The 16,221-nt window shown below is 40.0% G+C and overlaps 1 protein-coding gene across 1 annotated transcript in view; it reads left to right on the top strand.

Moving 5' to 3' along the window:
• The first annotated feature begins 846 nt into the window (after positions 1 to 846).
• ube3d (ubiquitin protein ligase E3D) overlaps positions 847 to 16,221 on the top strand; it is a 34,364-nt gene continuing 18,989 nt past the window's right edge. The window contains exons 1-7 of the mRNA XM_079691380.1: positions 847 to 1,114; positions 4,642 to 4,853; positions 7,168 to 7,258; positions 9,846 to 10,065; positions 11,785 to 11,857; positions 11,933 to 12,011; positions 14,655 to 14,763. Of these exons, the coding sequence (XP_079547506.1) occupies positions 1,023 to 1,114; positions 4,642 to 4,853; positions 7,168 to 7,258; positions 9,846 to 10,065; positions 11,785 to 11,857; positions 11,933 to 12,011; positions 14,655 to 14,763 (876 nt within the window). The 5' untranslated portion in view covers positions 847 to 1,022. The remainder of the gene's footprint in view (positions 1,115 to 4,641; positions 4,854 to 7,167; positions 7,259 to 9,845; positions 10,066 to 11,784; positions 11,858 to 11,932; positions 12,012 to 14,654; positions 14,764 to 16,221) is intronic.

The raw sequence follows: 16,221 nt of genomic DNA, 5'->3' as shown, positions 1-16,221 counted from the left end.
TATAATATATATGTCAAAGCGTGTTACCTCTGAAATATTTCTCTAATAAACTATGTTTCAAAGGACAAGTTACAGTGTTTGTTTGCATAAGTCAGAGGCTGATAACAAACTGTAAATTCACCATTTGTTAGGATCTGTTATGTGAAAACAGTCATACGGATATTTCTATTTCACCTAGTTAAACTAACATAATGTTATTTTGAATGTCATAAAAATATTATGAATGTGAAATATTTGTTTTTATTTCCTCAACTGACAAGTGAAGATCATTGTTAACTAGTTAGGCGTAGTGTGTCTTGCTTTCTTTGATTTCCATTTTATGTTACTTTGTTCTTCTATCAAATTACACTTCAAATGTATGTAGTCCCTTTAGTTATTTTTCAGATTGTTGATTAATAATAAACAATATGATCAACGCTTAATTAAGACTTTAGTGACACCTTGTTTTAATTCACATAGTACCCAGCAATAAAAGCATTCAATTAAAAATTAATTCCACCTACTTGACAAACACATCAATAATTGTAATAAAAACATATATATGATTGTGAAATGGGCCAATCTGAATAATGAGTAATAATGAGATACTTTTAGTATATTTTGATGCCAATACTTTAACCTGAGTACAATTTTGAATACAGGATTTTTACTTGTAACAAAGTATTCTTACACTGTGGTATTTTTACTTTTACTTCAGTACAAGATCTGTGTAGTTCTTCCATCTGTGTTTATCAATTATTAACTATCAATAACAAATAAATGTGAAGAAATAGTTGTACCTTTTTTTAATTTTGAAATGTCTGACCGGATGCTTTCCCCCTAACTATGGTGTACTTTACACCGGCGTTGTCGTCACGCTGCAGACTGATAGCATCCTCTGGTTCCACTAGCTGTTTGAATCAGATACATGTGATTTTACGTGTGTATCTCTCTATGCTAAAATCTACCCAGAGCCCGCCTACTCTAAGTTTTTTATTAGCGTATAGTTTATTTTGTATTATTTCTTAATATTGACTGGCTGAATGGAAGACTTTGAGAAGGCATCCAGAACACATGGAGTAGGAGTCTTCTTAGAGCTGAGGAAAAGGCTCCAGAGTGGACTGCTTATCGTCGGGTAAATGTTGCTAAAGCTAGTGAGCTAACCAGTTACAGTTATATTACATTAGTGCATAAGTTATGTTTACAATGCAGGCTAGGCTAGCTAATAGCATTAGCTAATGTCGCATGCATTGTGAACTGATGCTGTACTTTCTCAGTAACAGATAACATTAGAAATACTAACAGGGCTTAACATTGGTTTCCTTTTATTTATCATAAATAATCAATACAAGTAAAAATTACACGGTGAAAACTGATTTTGGCAACATAAAGCATATCAATTGTAAAACGTAATGTTTCTCAAGTAAGCCTATAATATTGAGGTAGGCCTATGTGTACTCAGTGGTGGAAAGTACATTCACTCAATAATTGTACCTAAGTACTTGTTTTGACATACTTTACTTAAGTATTTCCATGTATTGCTACCTTGTACTTCTACTCCACGATATGTCAGAGGTGAATTTGGTACTTTTTACTCCACTTCATTTACTTTACAAAGTACTCATAGTTACTTGTAGCCTACACATACAAACAAATGATATGCTGATAAGGTATAATGCACTGTACTACTAATATATCTTAGTTTGGTCCAAATTGACCAACTACGATACTAAAATGCTCTTACATGTATACAAACAGGATATAATTATAACCATAGTAATATAATACTATGAAAAGATCCATTATGATTAACGTACTTCTGAAACGGGTCATTGTGCTGAATGAGTATTGCTATTACTTTTTCTACTTTTACTTAAGTAAAATCGGAAATCACACATGTTACCTGTAGTGGAGTATTTTAAGACCATAGTATTTTACTTTTATTTAAGTGAAGGATCTGAGTACTTCGTCCAAGACTGTGTATGCCTGCTACATACATGTACTCCTGAATTAAGAGGGGAAATATTATATTTGTTTACTCCAAAGCGTTTTTGTCATCCATAGTAACTAGATACTTTCAGATCGAGGTTCCTTTGAGATTTCAAAGTCAAAACAGCGTTTTTATATTATTATCAATGAATTCACTATACGTTAAATCTGTAACATAGAGCTGCGAAGATCAGACAGAGTGATTTGTTTTCTTTGATTAAAAAGCACCTCTGCTTGCATACAGAGGATGTGCTATAACACCACTAGGTGGAGTCATTGAGATGTGACAGCAGCAGAATCAGCTCAGGGGCCTCATTTGGGATATACGCTCAAAAAATGGCGTACGGCAGTTTCTACGCAATGTCTGCGATTTATAAAATACTAACTTGACGGGAAAACGTGCGGTCCTGCACGCAAACTCTAACCCATGCGTACGCACTAAGCACAAAAACGAGAGAGACGAGAAACTGCGACACCGTTGGCAGAAGGAAGAATGGAGAGAAATATGTGGAAATAATACCATAAATAAAATGTTACCTCTCATTTATCATATATGAAGAATTCATTTTCAAACATTGATTAAAGCTAATCTTAAAATGATTTAACAAACGCCTGTTTGAGACTCCTCAGTGCACACAAAAACATAACTTGGAGAAATAAATAAATACGGATATGTTATTTAAAACCACCTCAAATATGTTGTGTTAATGTTATGAAATGTTTTCTCATAAATGATGCGGGAAGCAGGAGGACAGAATTACGTCTAAACTGACGCCGTTTTGCATTTCTATAGGTTGTAGATACGAGCATGGTTTTATATCATGTTTAATCATGTTTTATGCCGTTTGCCAAGACGTGATAAGTCGCTCGTAAAACACAGGAGGTATGGAAACTAAGAGCGCCATATGTGGTCAATTGTACAGCTAATATAACACAACACATTAGTAGTATTTCCTTTAACTGGTGGATATAGAGTTGCTGCGGAGGGGGTGGGGGGGTTGAGATGCACAGGCTGCAGTGGAGACGCTGCGCACAGCTGATCGACAGCTGGGACACAAACCACCAAATACAAAAACATAATTCAGATCCAGTCGTCATGACTCCACTCCGGAGGGATTCCCCGATCATTTCTTACAGTTTCTCATCAAGGGGGGGTCTCCTGTCCCCGGTACACACACACTGCCTGAGGAAGGCTATGTGTATTTTTGTTGTCATTAACCTTTTTCGGACCACTTGTTTATTTATTTTGGTGATGATCCGACCTCCATGCTGCTACTCTGGTTCAAACTGCATCCACCAAACAATATGATTTATCTCGACCTCCCCAAAATAACCTAAATCTGACACGGTGTGAGATGTTTTTTTTTAGCTGTTCTGTCGTCATTTCCTGCTATCTTCTCCATGCAGTCAGTCAAAATGAATGAATGAAAGGGCGTTTCTTTGACTATTTATAGGCAAATATGGGCGTTACGTGAAGCCCGCAAAAGCCTTGAGAGGAGAGGACCAGGGGCCTCATGTATAACGCCTTGCGTAGGATTGACATGGGAAGGTTGCTTACGTAGTAGAAATCCGAAAAATAGGTCCATACATTTTCCGCCACTTTCCGATTCACCAAACATTGCGTACTGGCGAGGAAAGTGCGTATGGGACTTCCTACGCCGGTTTCCCTTTATAAATCATAACTGACTCGAAATGCGGTGCGGCTTTTGCGGGCTTCACGTAACGCCCATATTTGCCTATAAATAGTCAAAGAAACGCCCTTTCATTCATTCATTTTTGACTGACTGCATGGAGAAGATAGCAGGAAATGACGACAGAACAGCTTAAAAAAAACATCTCACACCGTGTCAGATTTAGGTTATTTTGGGGAGGTCGAGATAAATCATATTGTTTGGTGGATGCAGTTTGAACCAGAGTAGCAGCATGGAGGTCGGATCGTCACCAAAATAAATAAATAAGTAGCCCGAAAAGGTTTTAATAACAACAAAAATACACATAGCCTTCCTCAGGCAGTGTGTGTGTACCGGGGACAGGAGACCCCCCCTTGATGAGAAACTGTAATAAATGATCGGGGAATCCCTCCGGAGTGGAGTCATGACGACTGGAAAAAAAATATTTATAATTTTTGTCTATTTCTTGTGTATATTCCTGTGTATTTAAAGGTCACCTATTAAGCAAAATCTACTTTTTCATGTCTTTTCTACATCAACATGTGTCCCCTCTGTGTAAAGACATTCTGGAAATTCTCTCACTTTTTGTCCTGATCCATTTATATAAAAACCTGTCTGAAAATGAGCTGATCAGATTTTGGCCACTTAATGATGTCATAACGATGTTTTGGCTTGTGTAACCATTAGCCAATCACCAACCAAGGTAATCCCTCCCCCCCAACCTTATCACCTGAATCTCCTCCTAGAGCACCATTGTGTTCTTTTTAACCAATCATCTCGCAGAGGGGCGTGGGGAGGGGCTCCTTATTTTTCCTTTAAAGTAACAGACAGAGAATCAGCACTTTTGAAACAGAGGGGATTATGGGATACTACAATGATCTGTTTGTTGTTTGGAGAAAAACACTTCAGAGACATGTTTGTATATATCTGAGACCTATAATATATTGATGAAAAACGATATAATTGGGGATCTTTAAAGCATCTTCTCCCATCTGCTCTCCAGGAAAGATGTGGCCAGAAGTCCTGCAGACGTGGTGGTGTCGGGTGAATATTCTTCTCTCCTCGTGTTCACTCCCAGAGGCGAGCTGAGCCTCACTCTGCCTGCAGGCGTCACCTTCGAGCCAGGATCCTGCTTCCCAACACCCGCGGGAGAGTCCTGCGGAGAGGAGCTGCATTTCAGGCTGCGCATCAATGTCAAGCCGAGCACGGAGGAAGGTAACGTCCAGGAATCACACCCAGTCATGTGTCTCCTCCCCAGGCTCTGTTCGACTGCTCTGTGCCAGCTCTTTTAGTAGCTATTTAAAGCTCTTTTCGGAATTAATTGGAGATGAGTCACTTGGTCATATGAGAGAATGAAGGTGTACATTCTGCTCTACGGGTCCCCAATGTAATGGCACACAGGCGACTGATCACCAGAATTATGAGAATATTTTCTTTTAAGTTTTGGTTTGATCTTGAAAAGTGTCCCTTGAGTCGTTGCATAATATCCCCAAACGTCAGCTTCTTCTGTGTCCCGGTGCAAGAAACAGTTACAGCTAAGCCTGTCAATGACAAATCTGTCAATAGGGAATGGGTACCGCAGTGCATTCTGGGGCGCTGCGGCATCTGTGGAGAATAGCAGGGGTATCAGCTGTCTCCAGTCATCTGTCAGTGGTCTTCCATCCAAAATGAATAAAGTAAGCACGAAATATAACAATGGTAACATTAAAGTAAATGAATGACATCTGTCCGTTTAAGACAGGGGTCGGCAACCCGCGGCCCACGGGCCGCATGCGGCCTTTTAAGCCCTCTGCTCTGGCTCCCTTGAGCTTAGACAAAAATAAGAAGGAAATAAAATAAAAGTATTTGTAGGACTATTTATATTTTGTTGCTTGGTTGAAAATGTTTCGTATTTTGAGGTGATACTGTGACACATAAATAAAAAACAAAACGGTTTTAATTAGATCAACTAAAATATGCGTCACATCCTGCTACGGTCCAGCGCTAGCGCCTTTCCTTGGAGGTGAATAACCTGACCCCCGGCTCGATGAGCGAACTATAGATAAATCAAAGAAAAGTACCGGAGGAACACAGGATTTAATTCTGTGTGGACAGAGTTATATGCTTTCACAGCAAACGATGCTGGTTTACCGGTATGTTTGATATGTGGAGAGAAGTTGTCAAAGGTGCTGCAGCCTTTACGTATCGAGGAACAACAAGGGAGAGGAAGACAGCTGACAATCTTCAGTCATAATTCAATGGGGTATGTAATTTATTTCAGAAAACACTTTTTGTTATATTCCATGGAATGCTCTTAACGTCCCGATAGCAATGAATATATTAAATGCGTTGACAATAAATACATACAAAAATGTATCTCTGGAAGCCGTAGTACTGTAAAAAGCACGACCAATCATTTGAGCCGGCCCGGCTAAAGTAACTGGATGGCCTATCTGCCTGTCAGCCTTCCATCTGTGCACAAACTTATCTCGTGCCCTCATTGGTCATGTAGGTGTTCGTGTGTGTTGGAGGAGGTACTCTGTAAGGAAGTCTGAAGGAAGAGGCAGATTTTTTCCGGTTGTGTATTTTCAAATTCTAGCGCACTCAAGCTGGTTTCTCCATTCTTACCTACCCTACCTTTAACTCTTTTTAGGATGCAGCTATATGTTTTGTTTATTTCAAAGTGCGCCCATTTTAATAATATTTTTTTTTCCTTCAAATGTGCAGAGCACTCCCCAAGTGCTGTGTTTAATTTATTTTAAAGTAGGCCTGTGTATTATTTTTAATTCTCCTTATAGGAGTTCTTTGTTTCTTATTAGAGGTTAACAGTTTTATATAATGTAATAAATAGCCTAATAAATGCAAAAAAACTGTAGTTTTTGTCTGACATAACAATAATTACAACTTTATTAGCTATCAAGCTATGAAATATGTTTTGCGGCTCCAGACAAAAAAATGTTTTGGAAAAAGGAGCAAAATGGCTCTTTTTGTCAAAAAGGTTGCAGATCCCTGGTTTAAGAGAAGAACGTGCTGTTCACTGTAACTGATGTTTGTGCATCAAGATGGATGTCTACGCCTGTCTGCAATTTAAATAAAAAAGGCTCACATCAAGCTAACAAACGGGGGGGATACAGGACCTTTAAGTCTATTCATAGTCATCCGGACAGAGGTAAGATAGCTAATATTATGCGAACTGAGTGCTAAAAAAACATCCACTTATCATGTATTATTGCGTTTCCTTTTTTGGGCATGTACATGTAAGATGCTGTTTTAACTTGTTAAGGTTTGAAAACAATCAAAGCTAAAGTGGAGAAAAAAGGTTAAAAGTTACGCTTCCTCTCCAGCCGTACAGGGTAAGATGATTAGGATGCATTCACTTGTATCCTCCAAAGATGGATGATTTTTCGTTGATTACGTCGTCACATTCCCATTCCCTACATCAAACGGATTGCCCGCTTTCGATCCTAACCACCCAGAATGGAATCGATTCTCTGCTCTCTTGTACCGCCCTTTCACAACTCATTTATTTGTTTGTGTTTGTCCCCTTTAGAGGCTTCTGACAACGTGATGGAGACACTCCGGGCCAAAGAGACTTATTGCTTCCACTGCCAGGGCTGCATGACCAGGCTGCTGGAGGACAGGTGAGGAGCACACGGACAAGCATCAGCGGAAATGGGTTTTTATTTAACCCCCCCCCCATAGGAAGAGGAGAAAAAATGATGGATGATGCCTGAGGGGAGCCCTCATCCTGACTGGGTTAGAGTCGTGGAGTCAGTGGGACGTAAAGGGCGCCTACTCGTTAAAAAACAATTGCGTTTCTTACCTTGAGGCGGTTCAGCCGGTCAGTGGTATTGTTGTTATAGCTCTCCGCTTGTAGCTCTCTCTGGTCAGCAATGTAACATGCTGGAAATTGCAATAGGTATTAAAGAGACCCTCTGCCCCTGGTAATGTTTCCCAGCAATAACCCACTAAAAAGTTTTTGTCTTGTTGCTTTCAACAAGGCCCTGGCAAAGTATAAATGTCAGTAGCAGTGCCTGCAGTGGGATATATGAATCATTTTAACAATATGATGCCTCATGATCCATTCTTACATTTGGTCTCATGAAGGAAGCAATTTAAGAACCCATTTCCTCTTATTTTGTTCTTACCCACAATTTAATTAGAATGTTTATTATGTTTGGGTTAGAGACCAGAATAGGAGTAATAAGAGCACTTCTACCAAGACAAGAAAAATATAGCTTTAATGTGAAATAAGCAATAAGGCCAAACGCCTCCTCTTTATGATCGAGTCGGACTCAGAGCAGATTTAGATTAGGTTTCTCTCATGTTTTCTCTTAAAGGTCACCTATTATGCAACATCCAATTTGTCATGTCTTTTATACAGAAACATTTGTCCCCTCTGAGAGATTCGGAAAGTTTCAGGAACGAAATGATTCTCTCACTTTTTGTCCTGATCCATCTGTATACAAACTGAGCTGAAACATATGGCATGCTATCTGTTTGGTATTTCAGCCAAACACTTCAGAGACATGCTTTGTATATATCTGAGACCTATAATAACAGTAAAATAGGGGACCTTTTAACAGTACAATTTAAGAGGAATAAGGCTCCATTAGTTTCCTGCTAACAGATATTCACTGCAACCATCTAAGTACCCTCTAAAAGGTTTCTCAGTATAGCCTAAAACAATGCATACCAAGTGCTGTACTGGAATGATTAAAACAAAGTATCCTATCATACAGTAGCAGCACTTCTCATCTTTTTTAAATATAGGTTATTTGGCATCTTAATTTAGCTTTATAATGGGGGGTAGAGGGCCTACAAAGACGCTCCCACCACTGTTAAGCAAAGTGGCTAGTAGTGAGGCTCTTTGCTCACCGCGAGGTTTGGCGCAGAGCCTTGGTTACCTCTCCTCCTCTCCTGCTAGCTTACGCCGCTTCATACAGCTGCTTTCTGATTGGTTTCTCATTAGGGTCTAGTAGCTCATTGTTTTGGGTTTAGGCTTCAATGTTTTGGTTCAGTCTCACAGCTCTCATCGACTTTGTTACAGTCGCACAGAGCAGCCGTTTTAATTTCAAACAAAAGCTGTAGTTCTTTCAACCATGTGTTCACTACCTGCATTTAGCAGCTATGAAGCCAGGTTCTTCCTTCAGGGAATGAACACCAAAACAGAGACTACATCTTGGACCTAAACTCATGAGGTGGGCAAAAACAAGTCTTCAAAAAATGCTTTAAAATTCAAATGTGACTGTGTGTGCCACTATGTTAGTAATCGCAACTTTGTTAGGTGATAATAATATGGTAATTTTATATTTAATCAGAATACTTGATTTATCCTATGTGGAAATTGGGTTTTTATAACAGCTGCTCCATTTTAGAATAAAATACAAATAATATATTCATATAAACATAAAAAGTTAAATGTGCAATAAAAGGATAAATACAACATATTATATAAAAACAAAGAACCCGGAGTAAACGTTTGCATATTGTACAGTAGAAAACAACAACAAACATGTAAACTTGTGTATATTACAACACATGCAGTGGTAAATGGTAAATGGACTGTACTTATATAGCGCTTTATCCAGTCTTTAAGACCCCTCAAAGCGCTTTACATACTACATGTCATTCACCCATTCACACCCATTCATACAGAGCAGTGTACCTTATTCTAGGACCTAACATTCACACACCGTTGGCCATGCCATCGGGAGCAACTCAGGGTTAAGTATCTTGCCCAAGGATACATCGACATGTTGACTGCATGGGCTGGGATCGAACCCACAACCTTCTGGTTGAAAGACGACCACACTCCCTCACAGCCACAGTCGCCCTACAGTGGTGTATTCGTTTCTCTCGAGACAGTGATGCTGAATTGCTCATTTAAGACGGCCCTTGCTCCATGTTTACAGCTGGTTCTGCCTCACTGTTGAGATGCAAAACAACAGCTGCTTGCAATAATTGTATTATATAATTGGGAGATTAAAAAAATATCCTAACAAAATAATCCCATTATAAGACATTGTGAGTATGTCTCTGGTGTAGTTTGGATACTTTCCTCAGGTTTTCTTCTTTTGTTTTTAATCATCTCCGGCCATTAGGGAACTCTTTGCTTATTAAGTAATATAAGCTCTCACAACAGAAACAGCTAATTGATGTCATTTCCAAACATCCCTTGATAAAGATGGAAAGTAATTGTTTTATTTGTTTCCCCCTCTTCTTCAGAGTGTTCAAGCGAGTTCTTCCTCTCCCTAACGGCAACTGGAACTCCATCGTGGATGACTGGTGCTGCCACCCCGACCCCTTCGCTAAGAAGCTGCTGCCCCGAGCCGAGGACTGTCTGCTGGGAGACACCTTCCTCCTCCTCGCCAGAGACAGCAGCTGTGAACACACCCTCACTGTGGAAGAGGCACCTGTTGACTCAGAGGATGGGCAAGATTCAAAGGTTTCCAAAAGTTTCAAATTCCTAGAAAAACACATTTTATTCAAGGTGTTTATGTGAGATGATTAGATAAGATATATTTAATCCCGCCTGATTGTACAAAATGGTTTTGTTGGAGCAGCATGTCACAATCAAATCAGGGTTATTGCTTAGCAGGTTTTCCCATTCGAGGAATTTGCTTTGGTTTAAAATGGTGTAGTCATACATTAATGTGTTTTTAAGAGGGATTTAGTTCTAAAAAAGTTCGAAATCTAAATATCACTGTTTTAAAAACATCATAAAATATTATTTAAAAAATCTTTACACGGCATTGCACATGAGTTAAAATAATGTAAAAATAAAGAGTATACATATCAATAGTAGAATAGAATACACAATATAAAATATACGGAAAAAGGTCAAACGCATTACTTTACCTACTTACTATTAAAACAAAAAAGTATATATATATCAAGTACGTCTGGATAACAGAATTCTTAGCCACCATCCATCCATCCCTCTTCTCCCGCTTATCCGTGGTCGGGTCGCGGAGGTAGCAGTTCCAGCAGAGAGCCCCAAACTTTCTTTTGCCTGGCCACATCAACCAGCTCTGGGGGATCCCAAGGCGCTCCCAGGCCAGCGAAGAGACATAATCCCTCCACCTGGTCCTAGGTCTACCTCTCGGTCTCTTCCCAGCTGGACGTGCCTGGAACACCTCCCTAGGGAGGCGCCCAGGTGGCATCCTAACTAGGTGCCTGAACCACCTCAACCGGCTCCTTTCGACGCGAAGGAGGAGCGTTTCAACTCCGAGTCCCTCCCGGATGACCGAACTTCTCACCTTATCCCTAAGGGAGACACCAGCCACCCTGCGGAGAAAACCCATCTCGGCCGCTTGTATCCGCGATCTCGTTCTTTCGGTCATGACCCATCCTTCATGACCATAGGTGAGGGTAGGAAAGAAAATGGCGCGGTAGACAGAGAGCTTTGCCTTCTGGCTCAGCTCCCTTTTCGTCACAACGGTGCGGTAAAGCGACTGCAGTACCGCTCCCGCTGCTCCGATTCTCCGACCCATCTCAGGCTCCATTGTTCCCTCACTCGAGAACAAGACCCAGAGATACTTGAACTCCTTCACTTGGGGTAAGGACTCATTCCCTACTTGGAGTGGACAGTCCATCGGTTTCCTGCTGAGAACCATGGCCTCAGATTTGGAGGTGCTGATCCTCATCCCAGCCGCTTCACACTCGGTTGCGAACCGATCCAGTGAGTGCTGAAGGTCGCAGACCAATGAAGCCATCAGAAACACATCATCTGCAAAAAGCAGCCACCAGATTATCCAAATTAAATAATTTCAAATATAATCATCTCTAGCTGGGCAAATTTGATTCACGTTCATATCAACAGTATAGACACTTTCCTCAGACGGCTGCTTCAGTTAAAGTGTAGCACTCTGCAGACACAGGATTGATCTCCCTTCTCTTTTAATAGTCATTCTCTGCACGAGTGATGCACGAGTGATGCACGAGTGATGCACGAGTGATGCGCTCTGCATGACTGAAAGTGAGCTCAAAAGAACGAGAAGCAGATAGAAAGAGCTGGAGAACAAATGATAATCTGCACACCAGAACTGTCTCTCTTACTTTCCTGCCTTCCATTCTGGCTAAAGAGTCTATTGATCTTCAAACAATCGAGTTAAAGATGGGTGTAGATTCTGGTGAATGATTGTCACTTTCTTTACTTCTATAGAAGTCCTGCCGCCGAGTGGCACTGGTTTCCTGCAAGAGCTGCTCATCAGTGCTGGGAGAGGCTGTAGCACCAGGTATATACCTCCTATACATCTATATCATCACAACTTGTAACTGTGTAATGAGCTTTTTTCTATTGTATCTTATAGGGACGGTGAAACTGTACATCACACAGGTGGTGGTGGAGCGAGCAGAAGGAGACAGAGAGCCAGAAACTTCACTTAACAGGTTTGTATCCAAACTCCTAGTAATGACATTTAGGAAACAGTCTGTTAAAGGTTCATATTTGTATTTTGTGCCCCTTAAAGTCTCCATGCTTTAAAGGCCCCATGTCATGGCCATTTCCACTGATCATAATTGCATTGTTGAGGTCTACTAGAATAGATTTATATTGTGCAGTGTTCCAAACTCACATTGGTTTCTCATACAGCATCTCTGTATAGTATGTGTATTCACTCTGTCCTAAACGGCTTGTTGGAGCTCCTGCCCCCCCCCTCCCTATGAGCGCAGTGGCCGTCTGCGAGACAGCAAGACACAGCGAAACCCAGCCCGAAACACACACACGCAGCCTGACTGGGAGTTTGTGTGTGTGCTCAGGCTGAGTTTCTCGCTGTCTCGCCGACCCCACACCAGTGAGCCAGCTCACACTGTCCCGCTCCTCGCAGCAGCGAGCCTCGTAACGTCCCGCCGAGTATGTGTGTGTGTGTGAGGAAGTCCGCGGATTGGTCCAAACGTAACGGCTCCACGGACGTGACGTTATGTCACTATACCCAAGAAGTAAACAATGGAAAATGAGAAATCCCCCAAGGAGGCGTTCTGGGGCAGCATAGACAGGTCTTTTCTGTGTTAGTTTTACTCGCTACAGGGTGTACTTTGAGGGTTTGTGACTCTGCAGACCGTTTACATGCATACAAAGCTACATAACAAACAAGGGGACGGTTAATAAGCGGAAAAGCATGACATGGGACCTTTAATGTTCAAAAAGCTCTTTATCTTTCTCATACTGCCTGTGCTGCAGCACCTCTTTTCACCCTCTGTCTGAAACCAGAGCCCAGTCTGCTCTGATTGGTTACTGGCTGGCTCTGTTGTGATTTCCTGCCTTTTACATAAGATATGTTGGAGCGCTAGCCAATAGAAGCGCAAGTGTTACATGGTGATATCATTATGTTATGGAAGTAAACAAAGGAGTCCAATCGAGGCATATTGAGTTTCAAAATATGTTTTCTTTCAAATGTATTACTTTTAGGGCTGTCAAGTTAACGCGTTAATAACGCGTTAACGCAAAAAAATAATTAACGGCACTAATTATTTTAACGCGATTAACATATGTGTATTTTTTTTCCTCGGCCGCCCCGTAGTTTCAGAGCGCATCGAGTTTAAAATACCATCTACAAGCTGATGCTGACAGCCCCGCTTCTGCCGTCCGCTTGCGGCAGACCACACTCCCACGCTCACCGGCAGTCACCGACTGGCCATCGGGAGGACCGGGAGGGTGTGTGTATGTGTGTCGCGAGAGAGAGACCTTACGTGTATTGTTGTTGTTGTTAGTATCTGGTGCTAGCTAGCTGCGCTAACGGATATAAGGAGCTGTTTAAATGAAAACAGAGGAGTGACATTTCGCCGACAACTGCGCCGAGCACTTCACTTTATGCAGGTAGCCAGACAGTGGGGCATTGTGGGAAAAGTCAGCACACTCAGCACGGATAGTGCGCGCAACATGATTGCAGCGTCCAGACAGCTCCCGTTCGAGCATATGCCTTGAGTTGCACATAGCTCCAACGATCCAAAACACACACACACACACACACACACATGAATTGTGGCAAATATTTGTAATGTTCAGAGGTTGTTGTGTTTAATATTCATGAGAATATTTGTCATTGTTCAAATGATAATAAACATTTGCATAAAGCATATTTGTCCACTCATATGTTGATAAGAGTATTAAAAGCTTGAAAAATATTCCTCTAAGGTACATTTAGAACAGATAAAAAATGTGCGATTAATCGCGATTAACTATGGACAATCATGCGATTAATAGCGATTAAATATTTTAATCGACTGACAGCCCTAATTACTTTATTCTCTCAGGGTTAATCAGGGTTTCCGTTAATATAATGTAATAATTTTGTTGTTTGTGGAATCATTTATTGAAGAGTGAATCTGAATTTTTCAATCTGTTACAATTCTAAACTGAAGCAATATAAAAATGAGCCCCTTAACTGAGTTTTAAACATCAGCATATCCGGTCATAGTCCGGTAATTACCTGCTAACGGAAACTCTGCTACACAATTCTTATTATTATTATTGAAACATGACCGGTAAGTTTCAAATTTCAAATCAATTCTGTCCGGACATTTGACCGGCGAGAAAAAATCCTAGCGGAAACCCTGCTCAGAATATCTATTTAATTTATTTAAACATTATAATGTTAATCTTGGAAGTTATTTATTCAGGGTTGCTGCCTTATTCAAATATGAGTGCTTTGTCCAGCATCATTTAAAACTTTATCAAACATTAAGTTAAATATCCCACAGGCCAATTTAGAATAGTTTATAGATTCACCTAAGCAACATTTGTTTTGTTCACTATTGAAAACCTTTTAGTCCTTTTTTGAAGCTACCATTCGTGAGCTTTATTGCATTATTTGACTAATGGTACCATTTAAAAAAAATCACCATAATATGTAACAAGTTTTACCATAACCTTTAGTCATTTTATGAATAAGAAAAACACCATGCGATCATGCTTTATTAACTTGTCAAAATCTCCATTGGGTTTGATTGTGATTGTCTGATCAAGTAGGTGTATTTATTTTGCTCTTTAAAGACTCAATATGTAACTGAAGGAGCACGGTCTCTCTCTGACAGGTCGCTGTTCCTGGAGAAGACCATCGCAGCCCGGCTGTTGGGGCTGTCCTCCTCGATGAGCACCTTCCACTTCTCCGTCCAGACTCCTGATGGAAAAACCTTCTTATTGGTAAGAACAATAATCAAGGCATAATCAGAGAAGCACATGAGTTTGGATTCAAAATAGACCACTACATCTTTCTGATTAATGGGGAAGCGTTATGACTGGTTCTTCAAGCATAATGACAAGCTGATTGAGTTCAAATCAGTGAACGGATTATTACAAGTGGCTCAACAGTGACTGCATCTTTCACTGGGAGTTTGGAGGTTTTATTCCACCACTATTCAAAATAATAATGGTAGTATTTGTGGTTTTCCACAAATATTTGTCTTAATTGTCCATCACACTTTTAACTGTATGACCTTAGGAAAATACAAATATAACTTTTACATTGTTTTATTTAAATCAGAACATTCATATTACCAACAGTTATGACCCTAGGTCTTTTGAAGTAAAAGATCAATGCAACAATTCAAAATCAAATGAATTATGAACACTGTTATTACTTCTTCTTTCATGTGCCCTTGAGGCAGGTTCTGTTTTTAAAATGTGAAACGACACAATTTCAAGCTTCAAAGGACCTTTCATGCCTTAAGATGTCTTTTTATTAGCATCTTAAATGACCTTTATGCTTTTTAGATGTCTTTATTAGTGATTTCAAATGACGCTTTATGCCTTAAAATAACTTTTTATTAGTGATTTAAATGACCTTTAATCGCCGTAAATGTATGTTTATGTGATTAAATGACCTTATCTTTAAATAACTTTAATTAATGATGTAAATTACCTTTTTATGTGCTTACATTTCCTAGTGATTTAAATGACCTTTAACACCTTTAAATGTATATATATATATATTCAGGGTGTCTGCGGGGTCTTAAAAAGTATTAAAAGTTGATAAATAAATTTAGCGAAAATGAAGGCTATTAAAAAGTATTAAACGGCATTTTCCAAGGTATTACATTTTGTAGCTTGTTTTTTTTTTTGTAGAGGTTGTATTCTACAGTCTGTCTGAATGTAATCATTGCGTAGGTGTGTAGTGTGATTCTGTGTAGTTTATTTATGGCATCCCGTTGGATTTGACGTCATCTGAACAGGACGTCGCACGCTCACTGCTTGATGGCGCGCGAAGGTCAGTTTAGGCCGGTTGTTAAACAACATCGTTATGGGGAAATGCAAGTTTGCGTCCAAATGTTTGGAAGATAAGGAGGAAGGACAATCAATACTGTATATAGTCAATGGGAGGTAGAGTGTGTCGCCAATGCAACCGGTTAAAACTCCAAGTGTCGATGAGGTCTTAAAATGTATGGAAAGGGTCTAAAAAAAGGTCTTGAAAGGAATTACATTTGACTTCAGAATTCCTGCATATACCCTGATATTGCACATATAGCACATATTGCACATAGTTGGTTGGTATTTAACAGCAAGTGGTGTTATAGTCTGTGCACTTTAAGCTGTATATCTTGAATGAAAGGTGCTATACATTATTAAATGTTAACAGCTGAGGAAAGATGCAACATTTAGCAT

Source organism: Notothenia rossii (assembly GCF_949606895.1).
Source record: "Notothenia rossii genome assembly, chromosome: 7".
Lineage (NCBI taxonomy): Eukaryota > Metazoa > Chordata > Actinopteri > Perciformes > Nototheniidae > Notothenia > Notothenia rossii.
This window is presented reverse-complemented; position numbering and strand designations above follow the sequence as displayed.